This window comes from Dendrobates tinctorius, unplaced genomic scaffold, assembly GCF_039654945.1.
Source record: "Dendrobates tinctorius isolate UK_male_01 unplaced genomic scaffold, ASM3965494v1 ptg000226l, whole genome shotgun sequence".
Taxonomy (NCBI): domain Eukaryota; kingdom Metazoa; phylum Chordata; class Amphibia; order Anura; family Dendrobatidae; genus Dendrobates; species Dendrobates tinctorius.
In genome coordinates this window covers 2,044,899-2,069,975 of record NW_027361893.1, presented here as the reverse complement: position 1 = coordinate 2,069,975, position 25,077 = coordinate 2,044,899, and the positions used below count along the sequence as shown (strand labels likewise).

The 25,077-nt window shown below is 48.8% G+C and overlaps 1 protein-coding gene across 1 annotated transcript in view; it reads right to left on the bottom strand.

Annotated features, from left to right (window-relative positions):
• Positions 1-23,520, bottom strand: part of LOC141059300 (uncharacterized) — a 370,224-nt gene extending 346,704 nt beyond the window's left edge. The window contains exons 1-3 of the mRNA XM_073555628.1: positions 23,366-23,520; positions 4,889-5,038; positions 4,580-4,759 (exon numbers count right to left, since the gene is read on the bottom strand). Of these exons, the coding sequence (XP_073411729.1) occupies positions 4,580-4,759; positions 4,889-5,038; positions 23,366-23,494 (459 nt within the window). The 5' untranslated portion in view covers positions 23,495-23,520. The remainder of the gene's footprint in view (positions 1-4,579; positions 4,760-4,888; positions 5,039-23,365) is intronic.
• Between the last annotated feature and the right edge of the window lie 1,557 nt (positions 23,521-25,077).

Sequence of the window (25,077 nt, the reverse complement as noted above, 5' to 3'; positions counted from 1 at the left end):
CGAGTGCCCATATACCCATCATACATATCCTCCATCCCATAGTCCCGTGCCCATATACCCATCACACATCCTCCATCCCATAGTCCCATGCCCATATACCCATCATACATATCCTCCATCCCATAGTCCCATACCCATATACCCATCATACACATCCTCCATCCCATAGTCCAGTGCCCATATACCCATCATACACATCCTCCATCCCATAGTCAACCATTATGACATCATAGTGAGCAGCGAGGCTTGCAACCTATGACGACATCAGCGTCGCCATGGCAACCATTATGACATCATAATGAGGGGTGGGGCTTGATACACACTTTTTCCCCATTATGTAGATAGGGGCAGAATTGTTTGGTGATTTGGAACAAAGTTATAGCAAATTATAATTATCCTCCATCCCATAGTCCCGTGCCCATATACCCATCATACATATCCTCCATCCCATAGTAGAGTTCCCATATACCCATCACACATCCTCCATCCCATAGTCCCATGCCCATATACCCATCATACATATTCGCCATCCCATAGTCCCGTGCCCATATACCCATCACACATCCTCCATCCCATAGTCCCGTGCCCATATACATATCCGCCATCCCATAGTCCCGTGCCCATATACCCATCATACATATCCGCCATCCCATAGTCCCGTGCCCGTATACCTATCACACATCCTCCATTCCATAGTCAACCATTATGACATCATAATCAGCGGCGGGGCTTGCAACCTATGATGACATCAGCGTTGCCATGGCAACCACTGTGACATCATAATGAGGGCCGGGGCTTGACGCGCACACACTTTTTCCCCAGTATGTAGATAGGGGCAAAATTGTTTGGTGAATTGGAACGCGCGGGGTTAAAATTTCACCTCACAACATAGGTTAGGACGCTCTTGGGGTCCAGAGTTGTGACTGTGCCTAATTTTGTGGCTGTAGCTGCGACGGTGCGGATGCCTATCCCGGACATACACACATACATACTTACTTAGAGCTTTATATATTAGATATATGTTCACTTGTTTGGTTTATCATTTCCTAAGAGATCCTTACTTGAGCTTTATCAACCCCAGGATCCATTTGCTATTGGAAATTAGGGACCAGGCCGGGTAGAAGGCAGCTAGCCTACCTCCTACTGGAGCAGCTAGTCATTGGGGTGGCTTCTTAGCTTCACGAGATGCTCCTTCCTGGCGACCGCTTCCTCCAAACATAAATCCTGTACCTCTCCTTTTTTCATCCCATTTGCCTCGATCTCCAGACAACCTTCTACGAAATTATCTTTTCCTGGTGAAGGGACGTCTGTAAGAAGGGGTCAGCAGACTGGGAAATGTCTTTTCATCGTCCTCCGCTTTTTCCAAACGTTAATCCAGAATTGGGCAGAACAGATATTCTCCTTCACAAGGAATGGAGCAGAGACGGGATCTGGCCTAGACGTCCCCTGGCCAACATTTCAACCATAGAGCCCTTCGTGCTGCATTTGACAGTCCTGTGGCCCTGATCGCCATCCTTGCTGAATCTGCCCAAGCATCGGCTAGAAAGGCTGCAGCATTCTGTGTCATTGGCAGGGTCTTAATGATGGATTCTCTCGAGGCTCTGTCTGCTAATTGGGATTCAAGCTGGTCCAGTCAGACCATCGTGGATCTGGCTATGCAGGTAGCAGCAACCGCTTAGGGTGCCAGCTGATATTTCCCAAGTCCCTTTCAGAAATGAGTCCGCTTTCTTATCCAGCGGATCTTTAAAGAGACCATGTCATCAAAGGGAATGGAGGACTTTTTGGAGGCTTTAGCCACCGCTGCATCCAGTTTTGGGGCTTTATCCCATCTGTTCACCAAGGGGTCCTCGATGGGATATTTCCATTTGAAGTCTGGTGGTAGGGATCCCCTTTTCTCTGGCTTCTTCCATTCGCTTATTTATCAAGTTTTGCATTTTGTCATTTAGTGGGAAAGATTTGCGTTTCCTTGGGTCTAGGCCACCGAACATCAGGTCCTGAGCTGAAAGCTCTGGCTTCATGTCAGCTACCCCAATGGTGGACCTTACTGATTTGACCAATTTGTCCATTTGATCTAGGGCGAAGCAAAACCGGTTGGAGTCTTCATCCGAAGACGATGCCGAAGAAGAGGCAGAGGCCTCTGAAGAATATTCGCCCTTTGTATGGGCAGCTTCTCTGTGGCCTTTTTTGTAGCCCTCCCCTGGAAATCCTGGTCAGCAGGACTGTGGCCAGGTGCGCACCCCCCCATTCGGGGCGTCTCCTGGTCTCCCCCACTGTGCCCCACCCCCGCCATGCTCGCACTCGCGCCGCCGCGACCCGGCGGCGCACACAGGAGAAAAACCGGCTGGCATCCCTCTTCCAGCCTGGCATCCCCGGCCACTTCACTTCTGGCTCTCAAATGAACGCGCGGCGACGCGCCGGAGGACCGTGGCGTGCGCCATGGCCCGACCCGGCACGACCACAGCTCCGTGAACGCCACGCCGGCCGGTGCCAGGCGGAGGCCCGGACCGCAGGACAACCCGCACTAGGATGACCAGGATGGACCGGGGGGGGGCCTTGGGGGGGAGAAGATACTTACGGGCGCTGGCTCTGGAGACGCCATCCTCCGGACCCCGCTCTGCACACCATCGTGGAGGCCTGCCCGGACCCACCGTGGCGCTTCCAGGGATCCCGTACTGAGAAAAGGTAGGAGACCCCCCCGCTACCTGGGTCTGTCAGCCAGCCTGGGAATTCTGATGATCGAAGATGGACGATCTGTAGGGAATCCTGTCCTCCAGGAACAGGAAGCCAACTGATGCGTGGGAGAGGTGCCGCCCTTTTGTATCTGTAGGTTTGCTGTTCCTGAAGGGCGGATCCCCTCTCTCAGGTGGTGCTGTCATGGACGCTCTAATAAATATTGCTGGAAGGTCGATTTTACAGCCATACAGGACACTACATAGCTAAACTAGCTGAGTAAGGAAAAACTGCCTAGCTAAATAGCTAAAAACTAGCTGCTAACAGTGCCGGCATCAGGAGCAGCCGCTCTGCGCTGTTAGGCTACTGTCACATTAGCGTTTTTTAGCGCTGCGCTTCGTGCTCAATAGAAAGAAACGCATGCAAAAAATGCATCATGCGTTTTGCATGCGTTTGCTTTTTTTAGGCGCATGCGTTTCAACCAGTTTCTAGCCATGTTAACTCTTAAAACGCATGTGATTTTAAACACAGGCGACTGTAATGTGTTATTTTGTTGCATTCCGTGTGCACAAGCGTGCGCAAGCGTTTTTTTGACACAGGTTGGACGGACCAAAAATGCAACAGGTTGCGTCCGGTGTGCCTAGGCACACACTACAAAAAAACGCATCCATACGAACGCGTGCAAACGCTAGACCATGCGCCCCCCATGTTAAACATAGGGGCGCATGGACGTGCACGATGCGCTGCGCTAAAAACGCTAATGTGAAACCAGCCTTACAGTGTCAAAATGGCGCTAAAACAAGATGGCCGCTGTTGATATGCAGAGGGACATGTGATTTCAGCAGCTAATGACACAACATGTCAGGACATTGTGGATGTTTCCTGCGCCATGATTGGTTAGCCACAATGTGCACAGAAAGTTAGGAGAAAAAAAAAAAAAAATGACTGTTTACAAGCACGCCGCGCCTCTGAGCTCTGCAAACCCGCTGTCCTCATCAAACACGTGCCCCACGCTCATGATACACCACCATTATGGTTACAAAAGAGCTGAAAATACTTTTGTGGCAACACACACATTTTCCTGCACTTTTTCATCAAATGTTTCCAATTTTTTTTATATCTTATCAAATTTTGCTCACGTTTACGATCACGAATCCGAATGTTCCATATTTGTGCCAAATTTATGCCTGGCGATCGTTTTCGGAAAAAATGTGTTCATCATTACTACTCACCTGGGTAGTCATATGTAGGAATCTCCTCTTCACACTGCTCATCATCTCTTACATATGTCTCTGTAGCATTAATATGGGTCAGATCTTCACCCTGAAACAAATATTATAAAAGTCACAGACAGATGGAGAAGTCACATCTATGATCAGCTCTAATCCTGCCATCTCCACCGCTCTCATTACACAAGTATAAAACATATAATACTGGTGGATAAAACAAGACTGAGCACAAGACCTTCACAGCCGTCTACACATCACAGGGGAGATCTCATGACACCTTCTCTCCATCTACCTGATGATCCTGAGGAACATTGGGATCTTCTTGTTTACAGTCCTCTGGAAGAAGAGGACGGGGACATCTCTCTCGTGTTGTCCTCTTACTGGATAGATCTGGAGGAAACACATACAGGGACTGAAATCATTCTTTACATACAGATAATTATAGGCCGTGTGTATTTAGTCCTGTCTATTACCTGGTGATGTGAGGGGCTGGGGAACCTCCATCATGACATCTTTGTACAGATCTTTGTGTCCTTCTAAATACTCCCACTCCTCGATGGAAAAATAAACAGCGACATCTTGATACCTTATAGGAACCTGACACATACAATGATACCGTCATCCCCCCGATTCCTTCATAGTGTTACTGTATAATGTCCCAGCATTCCCAGCAGTGTCACCTCTCCAGTCAGCAGCTCAATCATCTTGTAGGTGAGTTCTAGGATCTTCTGGCCATTGATGTCCTCATGTATCAGGGAGTGAGGTGGAGGCCCTGTGATTGGGCTCAGGGGTCTTCCCCATCCCTCAGACACAGGGTCCTGACAGCGCTCACTAGAGGTCTTCTTCACCACTGTGTAATCCTGGTTATGGAGAGACACATTAATAAATCTCACTACAGACATTTCCAGAGTCCTCACGTCTCCAGTTCTGTCCATCTGTTATTCCCATAGATAAGAATGATGTAATGTGACGTCATCAGAATCTCTCACCTCTCCAGTAAGACGGAAGAGGATCTCTAGGGTGAGGTGTAATATCCTCTCCGCCATCTTGTCTCTGTCCATATCCATCCTTGATGGGTAAATCAGGAAAATTCTCTTATGTAGAAGATCTTCACTGAGAGGATCCGATATTGTAGAGACCTGAATGAGAAGATGAGCCGAGGTCACATCATAAAAATCCTGTGTAATAATACAATTACTGGAGATAATAAGGGAAACATATGAGGAGATTTATTATTGTACAGTATGTAGCGTAAAATAAAGACAACTGGACTTGAAGAAGGATTCATGGCAACTTTTGAAGTCCAGGGCTAAATATATCACAAAATAGGTCTGATGCTTCCTGTAGCGAATCAAGACCCACTTTTACAAGTTTACTGTTTGGGAGATGAACAGATGCGAGCTGATCGACATTGTGAAGTTATACCTGAGACACAAAAGACATTGATTTGAATTTGCAAAGACTTTTCCCATCAACACAATCAGTTAGTAACCCTTTGTAGAGCGGCCTTAGAAAGAATGCCAAGTGCAGAATACCAGGCTGTAATAAGAGCAGACAAGTCACAGGTTGGGGAGCACAAAAGGAGATTTACTTCTCCCAGTGTTAATGAAGGAGCTATTGTAATGGTTGGACGGGACTTTCTAAGCCGAGATATAATTATTCAGCAACAAAGGGAAAAATCTTCAACTTAGAAACACATAGATCATATGATGCTCTGCAATATCCGATAATATTGTGGAATGTCCAAGATGGCTATCACTATAATCTAAAGCAGGCTGATCCCAACACTGCTAGGCCAACCAATAAAAAATATAACATCCAATGGGGCATTATTATTATTTATTTATATAGCACCATTGATTCCATGGTGCTGTACATGAGAAGGGGTTACATACAAATTACAGATATCACTTACAGTAAACAAACTAACAATCACAGACTGATACCGAGGGGAGAGGACCCTGCCTTTTCGGGCTTACATGCTACAGGATGGTGGGGAAGGAGACAGTAGGTTGGTGGGTTTCAGCAGTTCCGGTGTTGGTTGAGGTGATATCACCGGTAGCGGTGAGAGAGAAGGAGGTAGCGGGGGTCAATGCTGGCTGTAGGCTTTCTTGAAGAGGTGGGTTTTCAGGTTCCGTCTGAAGGATGCAAATGTGGTTGATAGTCGGACTTGTTGGGGCAAAGAATTCCAGAGAATAGGGGCAGTTCGGGAGAAGTCTTGGAGGCGGTTGCGTGAGGAGCGAATAAGTGTGGAGGAGAGAAGGAGGTCTTGGGAGGACCGGAGAATACGTGAAGGAAGGTATCGGGAGATTAGTTCAGAGACATATGAGGGAGACAGGTTAAAGATGGCCTTGTAGGTCAGTATTAGCAATTTGAACTGGATACGCTGAGGGAATGGGAGCCAGTGAAGAGATTTACAGAGGGGAGAAGCGGAGGAGTAGCGAGGAGAGAGATGAATTAGTTGGGCAGCAGAGTTAACAATGGACTGGAGAGGTGCGAGGGTGTTAGCAGGGAGACCACAGAAAAGGATGTTGCAGTAGTCGAGGCGGGAGATAATGAAGGCATGCACAAGCATTTTAGTAGATTGAGGGTTGAGGAAAGGACAGATTCTGGAAATATTTTTGAGCTGGAGGCGACAGGAGGTAGAAAGAGCTTGGATGTGCGGTTTGAAGGACAGGGCAGAGTCAAAGGTTACTACAAGGCAGCGGACTTCCGGTACTGGGGAAAGTGTGATGTCATTAATTGTTATAGCTAGGTCGGGTAAGGAAGATCTGTGAGATGGAGGAAAGATGATGAGTTCAGATTTGTCCACATTGAGCTTGAGGAAGCGAGAGGAGAAGGAGGATATGGCTGATAGACACTCTGGGATTCTGGACAGCAGAGAGGTGACGTCTGGGCCAGAGAGGTAGATCTGAGTGTCATCAGCATAAAGGTGGTACTGGAATCTGTGGGACTTTATGAGTTGCCCCAGACCAAGTGTATAGATTCAGATGAGTAGGGGTCCTAAAACAGCCTTTATTGATATGAAACATCCAAAACATAAAAAAAGATTTAAAAGGAGATATATGTCCAATATACACTTACAAGGTTCATATGTAAATATGCTATGATGTGACAGACAGAGACTATAAAGGAGCATAGGGCAGATATGCAAGTGCTGAACAATATAACAGTAAAATACCTGTGTAGAAATAATGACCTGCTCAGCAGATAGGCTATGTGCACACGTAATTTTTTGAGCTGCGGATTTTTCCCGCGCGGATTTGGAAAACTCCGCAGCTGAAAAAAGGACCTGCGGTTTAGCCCTGAGGTTTCACACCTCTACAATGGAGAAGGTGTGAAACCGCAGCGGATTCTGCACAAAGAATTGACATGCTGCAGACTAGAACTCGCAGCAAATCTATGCGGAAAAATTCACAGCATGTGCACAGTGTTTTTCAGTTTACCATAAAAAACAATGATGCTGTACAACGCATATAAAGCAGCTGCGGACCCGCAGGGCCAGAAACGCTGCGGATCTGCAGCAGAATCCGCACCGTGTGCACATAGCCTTAGAGTTAAAACAGTGCCTTATATATACTCTGCATTGATGGCCAAAATAATGAGAGCACTTGAAGTATCAAAGTTTCCCACAAAAATTTGTATGATAATCAACAAAAATACACTAGAGTCTACACATGTAAAGCAGTGCTCACATAGAGAAAATATATATATAACATGTAGATGACAAAATGAATCTTACACAGGGCTAGTATGATTGTATATAAACCAGTAAAGTGTCTGGATATACAGTTAGGTCCATATATATATATTTGGACAGAGACAACATTTTTCTAATTTTGGTTCTAGACATTACCACAATGAATTTTAAACAAAACAATTCAGATGCAGTTGAAGTTCAGACTTTCAGCTTGCATTTGAGGGTATCCACATTAAAATTGGATGAAGGGTTGAGGAGTTTCTGCTCCTTAACATGTGCCACCCTGTTTTTAAAGGGACCAAAAGTAATTGGACAATTGACTCCAAGGCTATTTCATGGACAGGTGTGGGCAATCCCTTCGTTATGTCATTCTCAATTAAGCAGATAAAAGGCCTGGAGTTGATTTGAGGTGTGGTGCTTGCATTTGGAAGATTTTGCTGTGAAGGACACAGCGGTCAAAGGAGCTCTCCATGCAGGTGAAACAAGCCATCCTTAAGCTGCAAAAACAGAAAAAAACCCATCCGAGAAATTGCTACAACACTAGGAGTGGCAAAATCTACAGTTTGGTACATCCTGAGAAAGAAAGCACTGATGAACTCATCCATGCAAAAAGACCTGGGCGCCCACGGAAGACAACAGTGGTGGATGATCGCAGAATCTCCATGGTGAAGAGAAACCCCTTCACAACAGCCAACCAAGTGAACAACACTCTCCAGGAGGTAGGCGTATCAATATCCAAATCTACCATAAAGAGAAGACTGCATGAAAGTAAATACAGAGGGTTCACTGCACGGTGCAAGCCACTCATAGGCATCAAGAATAAAAAGGCTAGACTGGACTTTGCTAAAAAACATCTAAAAAAGGCCAGCACAGTTCTGGAAGAACATTCTTTGGACAGATGAAATCAAGATCAACCTCTACCAGAATGATGGAACGAGAAAAGTATGGCGAAGGCGTGGTACAGCTCATGATCCAAAGCATACCACATCATCTGTAAAACACGGCTGAGGCAGTGTGACGGCTTGGGCATGCATGGCTGCCAGTGGCACTGGGTCACTAGTGTTTATTGATGATGTGACACAGGACAGAAGCAGCCGAATGAATTCTGAGGTATTCAGAGCCATACTGTGTGCTCAGATCCAGCCAAATGCAGCCAAACTGATTGGTCGTCGTTTCATACTACAGATGGACAATGACCCAAAACATAAAGCCAAAGCAACCCAGGAGTTTATTAAAGCAAAGAAGTGGAATATTCTTGAATGGCCAAGTCAGTCACCTGATCTCAACCCAATTGAGCATGCATTTCACTTGTTAAAGACTAAACTTCAGACAGAAAGGCCCACAAACAAACAGCAACTAAAAACCACCGCAGTGAAGGCCTGGCAGAGCCTCAAAAAGGAGGAAACACAGCGTCTGGTGATGTCCATGAGTTCCAGACTTCAGGCAGTCATTGCCAACAAAGGGTTTTCAACCAAGTACTACAAATGAACATTTTATTTACAATTATTTAATCTGTCCAATTACTTTTGGTCCCTTTAAAAACAGGGTGGCACATGTTAAGGAGCTGAAACTCCTAAACCCTTCATCCAATTTTAATGTGGATACCCTCAAATGAAAGCTGAAAGTCTGAACTTCAACTGCATCTGAATTGTTTTGTTTAAAATTCATTGTGGTAATGTCTAGAACCAAAATTAGAAAAAAATGTTGTCTCTGTCCAAATATATATATGGACCTAACTGTATAGCCCTGATCTAACTCATGTGACCTAGGTATAGCACAAAATGGCAAATAGTGCAGTCAGCAATGACCCTACTAGTGAACATCGCCAATACACATATGATAGGAACGGCAGCTGACAATAGAGTGCATGTAGATGAAAAGCATACAACCTTGCAAAGCATTAGTCCCCGATGCGCGTTTCGCACTAGCTTCGTTTCGGGGGGGGGGCGTAAAGGTGATGCTTGTGTAGACTCTAGTGTATTTTTATTGATTATCATAAAATTTTTTGTGGGAAACTTTAGTGATACTTCAAGTGCTCTCACTATTTTGGCCATCAATGCAGAGTATATATAAAGCACTGTTTTAACTCTAACTGCTGAGCAGGTAATTATTTCTGCACGGGTATTTTACTGTTATATTGCTCAGCACTTGTATATATGCCCCATGCTTCTTTATAGTGCCTGTTTGTTACATCATAGTATGTTTACATATGAAGCTTGTAAGTATATATTGGACATATGTCTCCTTTTAAATCTTTTTTATGTTTTGGATGTTTCATATCAATAAAGGCTATGTATTTTATGGCTTAAACTTCTCATGCCTCATTGGATGTTGTACTGGATTGGAAGTGCCATTTAATTTCGGCCCAACTATTTGGATATATATACACAATCTAATAAATAAAGCTCAAGTGTGTGTATGTATGTGTGTATGTCCGGGATTGGCATCCGCACCGTTGCAGCTACAGCCACAAAATTTGGCACAGTCACACGTCTGGACCCCGAGAGCGTCCTAGGCTATGTTGAGAGGCGAAATTTTAACCCCGGGCGTTCCAATTCACCAAACAATTTTGCCCCTATCTACATAATGGGGAAAAAGTGTGTGTGTATCAAGCCCCGCCCCTCATTATGATGTCATAATGGTTGCCATGGCAACGCTGATGTCATCATAGCTTGAAAGCCCCGCCGCTCATTATGATGTCATAATGGTTGACTATGGGATGGAGGAAGTGTGATGGGTATATGGGCACGGGACTATGGGATGGCGGATATGTATGATAGGTATATGGGCATGGGACTATGGGATGGAGGATGTGTGATGGGTATATTGGCACTCGACTATGGGATGGAGGATATGTATGTTGGGTGTATGGGCACGGGCCTATGGGATGGAGGATTATTATAATTTGCTATAACTAACAGTTACTATGCCCGGGCAGCGCCGGGCTCTTCAGCTGGTAAAAAATATAAGCTATGGACTTCTATGCCTACCAGATAACAATGTAGGCAACGTTTTCATCAATTTATTTGATATGTATGCCAAGGTGGAAAGTGAGCGTGTTCTGTCCATACAGCTGAAGTAAGAAAAACATAGAGTGGATGAACACGTTAATATAAGAAATGCGATTGTCAATTATGGCAACGTGGTGGACATTGGAGAAATGCCTATTTTACTGGCTACATTTACAGGAAGTCACAGACATATTCATGAGTATGCGCATGACAACATGACGTGTTCGGATATACGGCCATTCTGATTTGTTTATTACAGTTTCGTGTAATCCAACTTGGCCTGAGATAAGGGAAGGGAATTAACATGATTCAAAGGGAACCTGTGAGCAGGATTGTGCACAGTAACCCTACAGACAGTGTCAGGTCGGTGCTGTTATACTGATTACATTAATAACCGGTGATGAAATCTGTCTTGTGGTTGTTTAATCTTTATTTGCAATTTTCAGGTCATGAGATTCTCGTGCTCTGGGGCGGGGCTGTGGTCGGATTGTGAGCGGGGCTCTGTATGTGCTGCTCTACTTACATATTCATCTGTATGGCTTATGACAGGTCACTGATCCCTCAGGGACCTGCCCTCTATTTTACATACTGAATATAATATGTTTTGAAAAAAAAAATTAATTCACATTCAGCAAGCAAGTGCCGGTGGTGCCGCCTGCACTGTAGCATGATCACAATTATAATGTCTATTTAATAATTTTATTTGGTGTTCAGGAACACAGGACGGACTCGGGTACAGGATCACATAGGTCCAGGTTTAGACTGCACTGGTGAAGGTAGCGGTATAGGTGCACACAAGACAGATCAGATTGTGGTAGATGCAGGATGGGGTGAGGAGTTGGTTACAGAAGGATGCACATGATCAGGTTCAAATAGGGCAAGAATGATGGACAGGATCAGGTTAAGGGAGCACAGGTACAGGGACCTTACAACTAGAGTTGAGCGAAACGGGTCGAAAAATTTCAAAAGTCACCAACTTTTGGTAAAGTCGGGTTTCATGAAACGAAACCCGACCCTAGGGTGAGGTCGGCCACGAGCTCGGCGACTTTAGCGCCAAAGTCGCATTTCAAAAGTTTGTTTTCCACCCTTTTTCAGCCAATCAGGATCCACGGACACTGTGGGCAACGTGATGACATAGGCAGGGGTCACCACCATCTTTGAGAAGGGCATGCAAGTGATTGGCTTGCTTTGGGGGGCGTCACAGGGGGTATGAAAGGGCGTGCACGCCGACCGCCATGTTACTCATGCTGATCTCAGAATAGGGAGAGCTGCTGCTGATTCTGTAGGGAGAGCGTTAGGCAGGGAAGAAGACACCAAAAACTGCTTCTGCTGCTAGCGATTTTGCCTGTACAACACACCAGTCACTGTGTGTGCAGTGCAAGTTGAGGCTATATTTTGCTGGATCAGCTGTGTTGGTTGTTTGGCTGCCTTATAGCTGCATTGCTGTTTTCCCACTGCTCTGCCAACTGCTTTTTTAAAAGCAATCCAAATTTTTTTTTTTTTGTCCTGGTGAGGTACTGAGCGTGCATTTTTTCACACCATACAGCGGTGTACGCTCCTCACACAGTACCGTGTAACGGCTGTTATCACGGCCACAGTGAAGCTGTGTGTGACTCTGTAAGAATAAGTCGAGGACATGTTCCGTTCTTACAGACCTACACTCTAGGGAGATTCCTATTCTGCCCAATTCTATATACACCTTGTAGTTTGTCATACACTAGCCAATTTCTGCCTGTGACATAGCGGTGTGATATTCACTGGGCCTCACACAATCCAACAGTGTCCACAAGTGTGTTCAGAAATTCTACATCTCCCCTGTCCTATAGTGACATTTTTCACACCTGCGACATTGAGACTGTGACATAGCGGTGTGATATTCACTGGGCCCCACACAATCCCACAGTGTCCACAAGTGTGTTCAGAAATTCTACATCTCCCCTGTGATATATACACCTTGTTTTACATTACTATATAGTTTGTGGGATTTTGTGTACATTTTTACCAAAAATGAGGAAGGCTGGTGGAAGAGGCCGTGGAATTGGGCGGGGGTTGCCAGCTGGTAATGATGGTGTTGGTGGTGGATCTGATGGTAGTGGCAAAAGCAAAATAGGACCGAATGCAGGAGGTGTTGAACCTGTGTCATCGTCTGGCTACACAAGGCCTCGAAGGCTTAGTTTTCTAGGAGTTGGCAAACCGCTTTTAAAGCCAGAGCATCAGGAAAAAGTTTTGGCTTACATTGCTGACTCATCCTCCAGCTCTATCGCCTCCTCTTCTGAAGTTGTAAAAAAATAAAAGCACTGAGTCCTCATTGGAGGCTCATGTTCATGAACCACACCTTTCCTTGTGTCCTTCACCCCAACCAAGATTGAAGGATGACGCAGGCCATACAACTGATTACTCCATGGAGCTGTTTTCACATACCATGCCTGGGTTATCAAGTGAAACGGTGAATTACCCAGGCCAAGATGAATCTGACATGGAGTGCACTGATGCACAGCCACTGACAGATGATTCTGCTGGTACATTCACTCAGAGCACTACATTGTCCTCGCAGTGTAATGAGCCAGATTCTGACCCTGATGAGACTCAGGTGCCCCTTCCCGCATACTATACCACCATACACGGTGACACAGAGGAAGGTGCACATGACATTGAAGAGGAGGTGATGGATGACCCAGTTGTTGACCCAGATTGGCATCCATTGGGGGAAGAGGGTGCTGCTTCCAATAGCTCAGATGAGGAGGAGGAGCATCCACAGCAGACATCGACATCGCAACAGCTGTTATCTGGCAGGCCTGGAGCACTCCAAAGACAGGTTCCAAAAATCAAAAGAGTTGCTGGACAGCTTGTCCAGATGGTCAAAAAAGCACAGCGTGCTAGGCCGCTAAATGTCTTCCAAAGTAGGAAGAGTGCAGTGTGGCACTTTTTTGAACAAAATCCTCATGATCAGGCCAAGGTTATCTGTAAGAAGTGCGCAAAGACCTTTAGCCCAGGGAAAATCTGAAAAATTTGAATACCAGTTGCATGCTTAGACATTTAACCAGCATGCACTTGCAAGCGTAGACACAACACCAAACCTCAAGTACCACATGTGCAACTGATCACAAAGAAGGTAGTCAGCAACGCTACATTGTTTCCCCCACTGTAAGCCCACCGGTTAGCACAGCAGCAAATGTTGAGGTGTCGTTGCAAGGCCAAAGCAGTCAGGGAATCCCACTGTTATATCAACGAAAGACTGAATCTAGGCCATCAGAAAGAACACCAACTCCATCACCATCATCAACCCTCTCTCAGTCCGCCCTGTCCACCGCTAGTTCCACCATATGCAGTTCTCAAGTCCAGCTCACCCTTCCAGAGACTATGAGTAGGTCAAGAAAGTACTCAGTCTCTCATCCGCGTACACTGGGTTTGAACGCCCACATTGCCAAACTAATCTCGTTAGAGATGATGCCCTATCGGTTGGTGGAAAGCGCAGCTTTCCACGAACTCATGGCCTATGCAGTACCACGCTATGACCTACCCAGTCGCCACTTCTCTCACAAAGCCATCCCAGCCCTCCACCATCATGTGAAAGACCGCATTGTCCATGCACTCAAGCAGTCAGTGAGTGGAAAGGTGCACCTCACAACAGATGCATGGTCCAGTCAGCATGGCCAGGGCCGTTACGTGTCCATCACTGTGCACTGGGTTAATGTGGTGGATGCAGGGTCCACAGGGGACAGCGGTGGTGGGACAGTGCTGCCTATCCCACGGTATAGGAAACAGTTGGCTGTAGGCGTTCGACCCTCCTCCTCCTCCTCCAGAAGCGAAAGCTCGTCCACAGAGCGCAGTCATACGAGCACTCCATCTGCAGCTGCCACTGTTGCACACGAGGTGTCCCCCTATCGAGCAGCTAGTGGAAAGCGTCAGCAGGCTGTGTTGCAGATGTGTTTGGGCGACAGACACACCGTGGAGTTGCTGGCCGAGTACTTTCAGCGACAAACTGAGTCATGGCTGGGCAGTATACATCTTGAGGCAGGCAAGGTAGTTAGTGATAACGGCCGTAATTTTGTGGCAGCCATAGCCCTTTTAAAACTCAGCCACATACCTTGCTTGGCTCACACCTTGAACCTGGTGGTGCAGTGCTTCCTCAACAATTATCCGGAGTTAACAGCCCTGCTCCAGAAGGTGCAAAGACTGTGAGCGCACATCCGCCGGTTACCTGTACACTCCATTCGTATGCAGAAGCTGCAGCGATTGCTCCACCTTCCCAACCACCGCCTCATTATCGACATTGCAACAAGGTGGAACTCCACTCTGCACATGGTTGAGCGGCTGTGCGAACAGAGGCAGGCAATAATGCATTTGTGGGAGGATACACGGCCAGGCACTTTGAGAGCAGACATGGAGTTGACAGGTGTGCAGTGGTCGAAGCTGAAAGACCTCTGTACAGTCCTTCAGTGTTTTGAGGAATGCACACGGCTGGTAAGCGCAGACGACGCCATCCTAAGCATGAGCATCCCACTTATGCGTCTGCTCATGCAAACTTTGACGCAACTTAAGGAGCAGGCGTCTGCAGCCAATGTTGACGAGGAGGAAGAGGAGGAGGGAATCCTTGATGACATTCAGCCATTGTCTGCTCATGGACCTCTCCTGGACGAGGTGGAGGAAGAAGAGAAGGAGGAGGATGATGATGGGGATGATTACTTAGGGGAGGAGGATGCATCTCGTGGGGCAAGTGAAAATGTTGGCGTGGCAAGGTCTGGTACAGGGTGTGTGTGTGACTGGAGGGATGTGGATTTGCCAGAAAGTGCTCCTCCAACCAGCACTCGCAGTGCATCATTGACACTGGGAACATTGGCCCACATGTCAGATTATGCTTTGCAGATCCTAAAAAGGGACCCCCACATTGCCAAAATGATGAACGATGACGACTACTGGTTGGCCAGCATCCTGGATCCACGCTATAAAGGCAAATTACAAAACATCATGCCACAGGAGAACCTTGACCTAATATTGGCTAATAAACAAGCAACTCTGGTAAACCGGTTGGTTGAGGCATTCCCAGCACACAGCAGCGGTGATGGTTCTCACACGAGCCGTACGGGCCGGGGGCAGCTTGGCAGAGGTGTTCGTGGTGCACACAGCAGAAGTGGCGTTGGAGACAGGGGCTTCATGACAATGTTGTGGACTGATTTTTCAAGTACCGCTCACACAACTAGTAATACTGCATCAATGGAAAGTGACAGGAGACAGCAGTTGTCAACTATGGTTACAAACTACTTTTCCTCCCATATCGATGTTCTCCCGCACAGGTCATTCCCCTTTGACTATTGGGCCGCTAAACTGGACACCTGGCCTGAATTGGCACAATATGCCTTACAGGAGCTCGCTTGCCCAGCTGCAAGTGTGCTATCGGAAAGAGTCTTCAGTGCAGCTGGATCAATCCTGACAGAAAAAAGGACCCGTCTGTCAACCCAAAATGTGGATGATCTAACCTTCATTAAAATGAACCATGCATGGGTTTCCAAGGATTTTGTCCCACCTTCCCCTGATGACACATAGGGTGACAGAAAAATGGCTTGCTTTGGTCCTCCTCCTATTCTGCGAACTTGACCTATTTCGCCTTTTGCAGCAGCTGAATGTCCCACATCAACATATGCCACTTTGTAAACCGCCCTAACTGGGCTGCCCCTCCCCATGGCCGGGGTCACCACCTAGCGCACGAAACTGTGCGAGTGCCGTTGCCCTGGACAGGTGGGTAGGCCGACTCTTGGGCGCGGGCACTGGCACAGGGTCCCTCATAGTGCAATCAAATGTCTCCGACGGTGGTGGTGCACACCCGCCGTCAGACACACCGCCGTACTATGAGGGGCCCAGTGCCAGTACCGACGCCCACGAGTGTGCCCCCCTTGCTTGGGCAGGGCCCCAGCATTTGCAATGTTTACCTCTCCCTGCTCCTCCGCTGTGTAGTCTGGGCTGTCAAATCCTTCACTGGGAGTGCCACTACAAATTGATTGAACTGAAAGATGATGGTTAAGATGTAGCTATGCCCTGTCCTGCTGGCCGGGCTCTAGCTCCAGATGATCAATGGCTTCCATTTCTTATGGACGTCGACTCACAATGACATGCAGTGGTGGTTTATCATCAGCTTTCACAGTTTTCCTACTCACAAACGTGTGACATTCCGGCGCACATTTTAAAATGTGCCCTCTCATGCCAATCAAATAGAATCGCCTACGGCCTGTGGCTTCTGTCTTTTGCACTCCAAAGTTATGTGACAGATCATGATAGCCAGTGAGCACCATGTTTACATCGCTCCCTGTGATAAAAATTTTATTGAGATGAGTAACAGTGATGGAATCAACGGAAGTGCAATACAGAAAGCCTTTATTCACAAAAAATTGTTTTCACTGTCTCAACACAAATTAATTGAGGGTCAGCATCGCCTATGAGAATTGTGACGGAAGTTTTTCCCGTGAATAGTAATTCCTAGATTTCTGCAATCACTAGCCTTTATGTCAGTAATTGTATGCATCTCATTTCCTATTGCGGAGAGGCTGGACTGTATTACTGAGACAGAAATATATAGGAAGATTTAAAAATAACACCAAAAGTATATAGTTGTGTACGCCTCAAATGCATTTCCTTTTTTCCACTTTTTAGATTGCTGTGCAATCCATACTGAGAACACGGAGATTTTACATGTTTAAACTATGCTATATATACCTGCTATCCAGTGATAAAGTACCCTTTCTCAACTTTGTACAATCTGGTCAAATCCATACTGAGCCTGAGAACATCTGAGTCTGCCTCCTGATCTTTAGACATATATTTTTAATGTGTAAACTAGGCTACATATATACGTGTTATCCGGTGAAACTGTACCCTTTATCAACTTTCTACAATGTTGTTGAATCCATACTGGGCCTGAGAACGGCTGCCGAGCTGTTAAGCAAGCTACAGCACCTGTGGTTTGGACACGTAATTTTTCAGGAATGACGGTTAGGCCTAACTCCGGAATTGCGGTTGACCTGAACTTACTGGGAAATCATCGTTCAGTCGCAGGGAATAATCTGAATCCCAGATCCCCATCACTAACGGAGTTCAGCAGGTTATCTGCACCTGTAAGCGACAAAAGCTGGTCCTTTCAGTGTAGCGTGCATGCAGCCCTGGACATGTGCGGGAATGCTAGACCTGTTATTGCTCGATCTCACGTGCCAGAGCCTCGCTTATCCCTCTAGTAAGCTTGACGAGAACTGCGGGGGCATGCTGGAGTCTCGGTTGTTAACGGAATAAAGCTGAGAAATCACTAGCACAACTACAAACACACATACCACACCACACACAAAATCGACAAAGCTTTCAAAGTGTGCATCTTTTCTTTAGGTGGCATGGTTGTGGTTTCCCGGGTGGAGTCCAATTAAGCCACAGGCTCCACTCCTGGTGGTGCCCTTTTGGACATTCCTTTAAGGTTCAGCTTTGCAATCATACTGCCCCCGGAAACCAAAAACTTTGCCTTCATGGATGCTGTTTGGAGGTTCATGGGAATAACGCCGCCCGATCAGCAGTCGGCATATGGGTCGCCCTCCCAGGGCTGTGGGGTACTCAGTACCGGGCCGGTGTCAGTGGGATGTGTCACAGCAGCGATGACCCGGACGGTGGCCCTGGGCGCCCATGTAAATGGTGTGGTATAATGGTAAAGAGTTTTTATAGATACTTTGACGCCACCTGTGGTGTTAGGCAACATAGATGTTAGGCCGACACTGCATGCAGATCCTCTGGGACTGATGGTGTTGTGCAGCAAAGATGGTGAAGCTCCCCACAGGTGGAGCTGGAGTCCCAGGGAAGTGTAGATGTAGTGATGGGGAAAGGCACAGGCGGTGTAGGTGCTGGTACCCAGATGTAGCGGTGCTGGTATAACTGTAGGACACCAGAGCGTGCAGATCCAAAGCTTTACTCACAGTCTGCAGGTTACACAGATGCCTGCCTCCGTGCTGTGTCCTCCGGGTCAGGACCTCAGCCAACCTCCGGGACCAAAATGGAAAGCTCCCAACACTCCGCCAACATGTACCTTCCTGAACGTCTTCTTTCTAGCGCTTGTGGGGGAAGCACTCACAGGACCGTGGTTCACTGAAGCGCCTCCTGTCTAACAGATGTTCCTCAGACTTTACTTGTATGGCAGACAGCTGTAGCCTTTTCCTTCTGGCTCCCACACATCGATGCTGGGGCCTCCGACCCTTAGTTGGGTACAGAGCATTTATAGCTGCTACTTCCCCCGGTTTCTGCTGCAGGAACGTCAGTGTCCCTACAAACTCGGAGACCGGAATCGGAACCATGCACTCCAGCTAGGAGTGAGCTTTAACTATGCTCATCCTCCAGCTCCCCTTCTCACGTCCACACACTTCCCCCTTCCCTGCACAGAGTGCCCTAACTTACCTCCTCCCGACCACAGAGAGCAGCTCCTCAGCAGTCAGGTTCAGAGGTCTCCCTGCTAGCCTGGAGTGGGAAATGTGTTGGGTGTTGGTTTCACTGCTAGAGAGATCCTTCGTTGCTCCCAAGCTTGACAACACACTCCCTAGGAGGAAGGTAATGCCACAGTGGCGACCGTACTCTTGGGGACGCCACAAGTGCACTGAGGCCCAGACACTGCTGGATGATGCTGCTGGTACATTGACCCAGACCACTACATTCCCCTCGCACTCTACACTGCCAGAATCTGACCCAGAGGAAACTCAGGTTCCCCTTCCCACATACTATACCACCTTACACGGTGACAAAGAGGAAGGTGCAGATGAAAGTGCAGGTTCCTTGAGCAGGTGGGGGTGGCATACTCATGGGCGATGGCACTGGCACAGGGCGCCGCATAGTACGCAAAAGTGTCTCTGCCGGTGGGAGGGCCTAAACAGCCAAGTGCAGTGAGATGGAAGATGGGGACGACAAGGAGTTCAGAGTAGTGCTGGGATTCCCTAGCGAGGAGACTTATGTAATTGTTTTCAAGGTTGGGACAGCAATTTTTGGGGAGCACTCTACTCTGGTGAATGATATATGGGGCCCACCATACACTGGAGCATTCCAAAGGTGGACATCAGACACTGGAGCAGCATTTACAGGGCCCATTATACACTACAGCAGTAGAAATGGGGCCCATTATATATGGAGCATTATTTGGGCCCAAAAGACAGTGGAGCATCATCCATTGGGACCAACGTATAATATAGCATTATGTGGAGCTCATCATATACGGTTTGAAACATTATATGGGATCAATGATTCCATATGGAGAAATATATGGGCCTCATTACTCTGTATAGCGCACTAAGCGCTGGCCATAATACTGTATGGAGTTATATACTGTCCGTTTTTGGAGGTATTGGAGAATTTAAAATGGATATCAGTCATGAGACGTAAGAAGTGAAGCATTTTTCATTGTACTATACTGCTATACCGTCGTCCTTCAAACTCCAAAGAGGACGCTAGCTGCCTGCTGCAGCTCCAAGTCTCAACAGGGAAGTGCAAATAGAAAATATCACCCAGCAGCAAGTAAATCAACACTCAGGTCCAGGTGTGGCCATTAGCACCAGGGGAGGTGGCCACTCGTCTGCAAAGCAAACTACTGAGACCTTCTGCAGACGGATGCAGTGCAATGGTCTGCTGCCTCTGACACATCCGTGACAGTCTTGCTGCTATTGGCTGAGGATGTCTTCAGATGTGCAGGTGCTGCCCCTTTAATAGGCAGGGAGCGCGCGCCCAGAGAACACTCCCAGGAGACCGGCGTCACACAACCGACTATAAATCAGCTCAGCGTCCATCTAGAAAATGGACAAGTTTATTTCACTACCAGCAATGCAGAGGAAAGAGCGGCTTGAACACTTGACACTACATAACTTTAGATGGAGGCAGACGGCTCGATCAGCACTAGGATCGCCCTGAATCTAGCGCTCCTGGAAACTCCCGTCTGTAAGATCACTGATGGCTCAGGGAAAGAAAAAGGGTATGTGCACACGTTGTGGATTCTTCCGCATGGAATCTGCAGAATCCGCAGGTAAAATGACCTGTGTTTTACCTGCGGATTTACTGCGGAATTACTGAGAATTTTGTGTGGATTTGGCCTGCGGATTCCTATAATGAAATGGGTGTAAAAACCCTCCACCCGCAGAGCAGCACTCCACATAGAGAATAATGGAGTCTCCGGCACCGACCTCCACCCGCAGAGCCGCACTCCACATAGAGAATAATGGAGTCTCCGGCACCGACCTCCACCCGCAGAGCCGCACTCCACACAGAGAATAATGGAGCCTCCAGCACTTACCTCCACCCGCAGAGCCGCACTCCACATAGAGAATAATGGAGCCTCCAGCACTTACCTCCACCCGCAGAGCCGCACTCCACATAGAGAATAATGGAGTCTCCGGCACCGACCTCCACCCGCAGAGCCGCACTCCACACAGAGAATAATGGAGCCTCCAGCACTTGCCTCCACCCGCAGAGCCGCACTCCACACAGAGAATAATGGAGCCTCCAGCACTTACCTCCACCCGCAGAGCCACACTCCACATAGAGAATAATGGAGCCTCCAGCACTTACCTCCACCCGCAGAGCCACACTCCACATAGAGAATAATGGAGCCTCGAGCACCTACCTCCACCCGCAGAGCCGCACTCCACACAGAGAATAATGGAGCCTCCAGCACTTACCTCCACCCGCAGAGCCACACTCCACATAGAGAATAATGGAGCCTCCAGCACCAACCTCCACCCGCAGAGCCGCACTCCACACAGAGAATAATGGAGCCTCCAGCACTTACCTCCACCCGCAGAGCCACACTCCACATAGAGAATAATGGAGCCTCGAGCACCTACCTCCACCCGCAGAGCCGCACTCCACACAGAGAATAATGGAGCCTCCAGCACTTACCTCCACCCGCAGAGCCACACTCCACATAGAGAATAATGGAGCCTCGAGCACCTACCTCCACCCGCAGAGCTGCACTCCACATAGAGAATAATGGAGCCTCCGGCACCGACCTCCACCCGCAGAGCCGCACTCCACAGAGAGAATAATGGAGCCTCCGGCACCGACCTCCACCCGCAGAGCCACACTCCACATAGAGAATAATGGAGCCTCCAGCACCTACCTCCACCCGCAGAGCCGCACTCCACATAGAGAATAATGGAGCCTCCAGCACCGACCTCCACCCGCAGAGCCGCACTCCACATAGAGAATAATGGAGCCTCCAGCACCGACCTCCACATAGAGAATAATGGAGCCTCCGGCACCGACCTCCACCCGCAGAGCCGCACTCCACATAGAGAATAATGGGGCTTCCAGCACCGACCTCCACCCGCAGTGCCGCACTCCACGTAGAGAATAATGGAGCCTCCGGCACCGACCTCCACCCACAGAGCCGCACTCCACATAGAGAATAATGGAGCCTCCAGCACCGACCTCCACCCGCAGAGCCGCACTCCACATAGAGAATAATGGAGCCTCCAGCACCGACCTCCACCCGCAGAGCCACACTCCACATAGAGAATAATGGAGCCTCCAGCACCGACCTCCACCCGCACTCAACATAGAGAATAATGGAGCCTCCGGCACCGACCTCCACATAGAGAATAATGGAGCCTCCGGCACCGACCTCCACATAGAGAATAATGGAGCCTCCGGCACCGACCTCCACCCGCAGAGCCGCACTCCACATAGAGAATAATGGAGCCTCCAGCACCGACCTCCACCCGCGGAGCCGCACTCCACATAGAGAATAATGGAGTCTCCGGCACCGACCTCCACCCGCAGAGCCGCACTCCACATAGAGAATAATGGAGTCTCCGGCACCGACCTCCACCCGCAGAGCCGCACTCCACATAGAGAATAATGGAGTCTCCAGCACCGACCTCCACCCGCACTCAACATAGAGAATAATGGAGTCTCCGGCACCGACCTCCACCCGCAGTGCCGCACTCCACATAGAGAATAATGGAGTCTCCGGCACCGACCTCCACCCGCAGAGCCGCACTCCACATAGAGAATAATGGAGTCTCCGGCACCGACCTCCACCCGCAGAGCCGCACTCCACAGAGAATAATGGAGCCTCCAGCACCGACCTCCACCCGCGGAGCCGCACTCCACATAGAGAATAATGGAGCCTCCAGCACTTACCTCCACCCGCAGAGCCACACTCCACATAGAGAATAATGGAGCCTCCAGCACTTACCTCCACCCGCAGAGCCGCACTCCACATAGAGAATAATGGAGCCTCCAGCACCGACCTCCACCCGCACTCAACATAGAGAATAATGGAGCCTCCGGCACCGACCTCCACATAGAGAATAATGGAGCCTCCAGCACCGACCTCCACATAGAGAATAATGGAGCCTCCGGCACCGACCTCCACCCGCAGCGCCGCACTCCACATAGAGAATAATGGAGCCTCCAGCACCGACCTCCACCCGCGGAGCCGCACTCCACATAGAGAATAATGGAGCCTCCGGCACCGACCTCCACCCGCGGAGCCGCACTCCACATAGAGAATAATGGAGCCTCCGGCACTTACCTCCACCCGCAGAGCCGCACTCCACATAGAGAATAATGGAGCCTCCAGCACCGACCTCCACCCGCAGAGCCGCACTCCACATAGAGAATAATGGAGCCTCCAGCACCGACCTCCACCCGCAGAGCCGCACTCCACATAGAGAATAATGGAGCCTCCAGCACCGACCTCCACCCGCAGAGCCGCACTCCACATAGAGAATAATGGAGCCTCCGGCACCTACCTCCACCCGCAGAGCCGCACTCCACATAGAGAATAATGACGCCTCCAGCACCGACCTCCACCCGCACTCCACATAGAGAATAATGGAGCCTCCGGCACCGACCTCCACCCGCAGAGCCACACTCCACATAGAGAATAATGGAGCCTCCAGCACCGACCTCCACCCACACTCCACATAGAGAATAATGGAGCCTCCGGCACAGACCTCCACCCGCAGAGCCGCACTCCACATAGAGAATAATGGAGCCTCCGGCACCGACCTCCACCCGCAGAGCCGCACTCCACATAGAGAATAATGGAGCCTCCAGCACCGACCTCCACCCGCAGAGCCGCACTCCACATAGAGAATAATGGAGCCTCCGGCACCGACCTCCACCCGCAGAGCCGCACTCCACATAGAGAATAATGGAGCCTCCGGCACCGACCTCCACCCGCAGAGCCGCACTCCACATAGAGAATAATGGAGCCTCCGGCACCGACCTCCACCCGCAGAGCCGCACTCCACATAGAGAATAATGGAGCCTCCGGCACCGACCTCCACCCACAGAGCCGCACTCCACATAGAGAATAATGGAGCCTCCGGCACCGACCTCCACCCGCAGAGCCGCACTCCACATAGAGAATAATGGAGCCTCCGGCACCTACCTCCACCCGCAGAGCCGCACTCCACATAGAGAATAATGACGCCTCCAGCACCGACCTCCACCCGCACTCCACATAGAGAATAATGGAGCCTCCGGCACCGACCTCCACCCGCAGAGCCACACTCCACATAGAGAATAATGGAGCCTCCAGCACCGACCTCCACCCGCACTCCACATAGAGAATAATGGAGCCTCCGGCACCGACCTCCACCCGCAGAGCCGCACTCCACATAGAGAATAATGGAGCCTCCGGCACCGACCTCCACCCGCAGAGCCGCACTCCACATAGAGAATAATGGAGCCTCCAGCACCGACCTCCACCCGCAGAGCCGCACTCCACATAGAGAATAATGGAGCCTCCAGCACCGACCTCCACCCGCACTCCACATAGAGAATAATGGAGCCTCCAGCACCGACCTCCACCCGCAGAGCCGCACTCCACATAGAGAATAATGGAGCCTCCAGCACCGACCTCCACCCGCACTCCACATAGAGAATAATGGAGCCTCCAGCACTTACCTCCACCCGCAGAGCCGCACTCCACATATATGGCTGCTCTGTGTGCACAGGACCTGTGATGAGGTCACAGGAGGGGAGGAGTCAGGGGTCACATGATCAGGGGCCTCAGTGTGTGCAGGACTCTGCTGTGCTGGTTGTCATGGTGCTCAGCGTCGGACTGGAACACCTTGTACTCACCAGAGAAAATCATTCTTGGGGCCCACTATGTAGCTACATAGAGATAAATACAAGACCACCAATTGTGCGGTAAAACGTGCTAATATCCGGGTATAATATAAGGTAGTACAAATCTTAATTATGTAGCAGGAGTTGGGGCAGCCCCCTCATAGAATATAGAGCAGCCCCCTCATATAGTATAATGCAGCCCCCTCATATAGTATAATGCAGCCCCCTCATATAGTATAATGCAGCCCCCTCATATAGTATAATGCAGCCCCGTCATATAGTATAATGCTGCCCCCCTCATAGGGTATAATGCTATATATAGAGATAGATATAGAGATAGATATAAATATAGATAAATAAATAGATATAGAGATAAATGGAAATA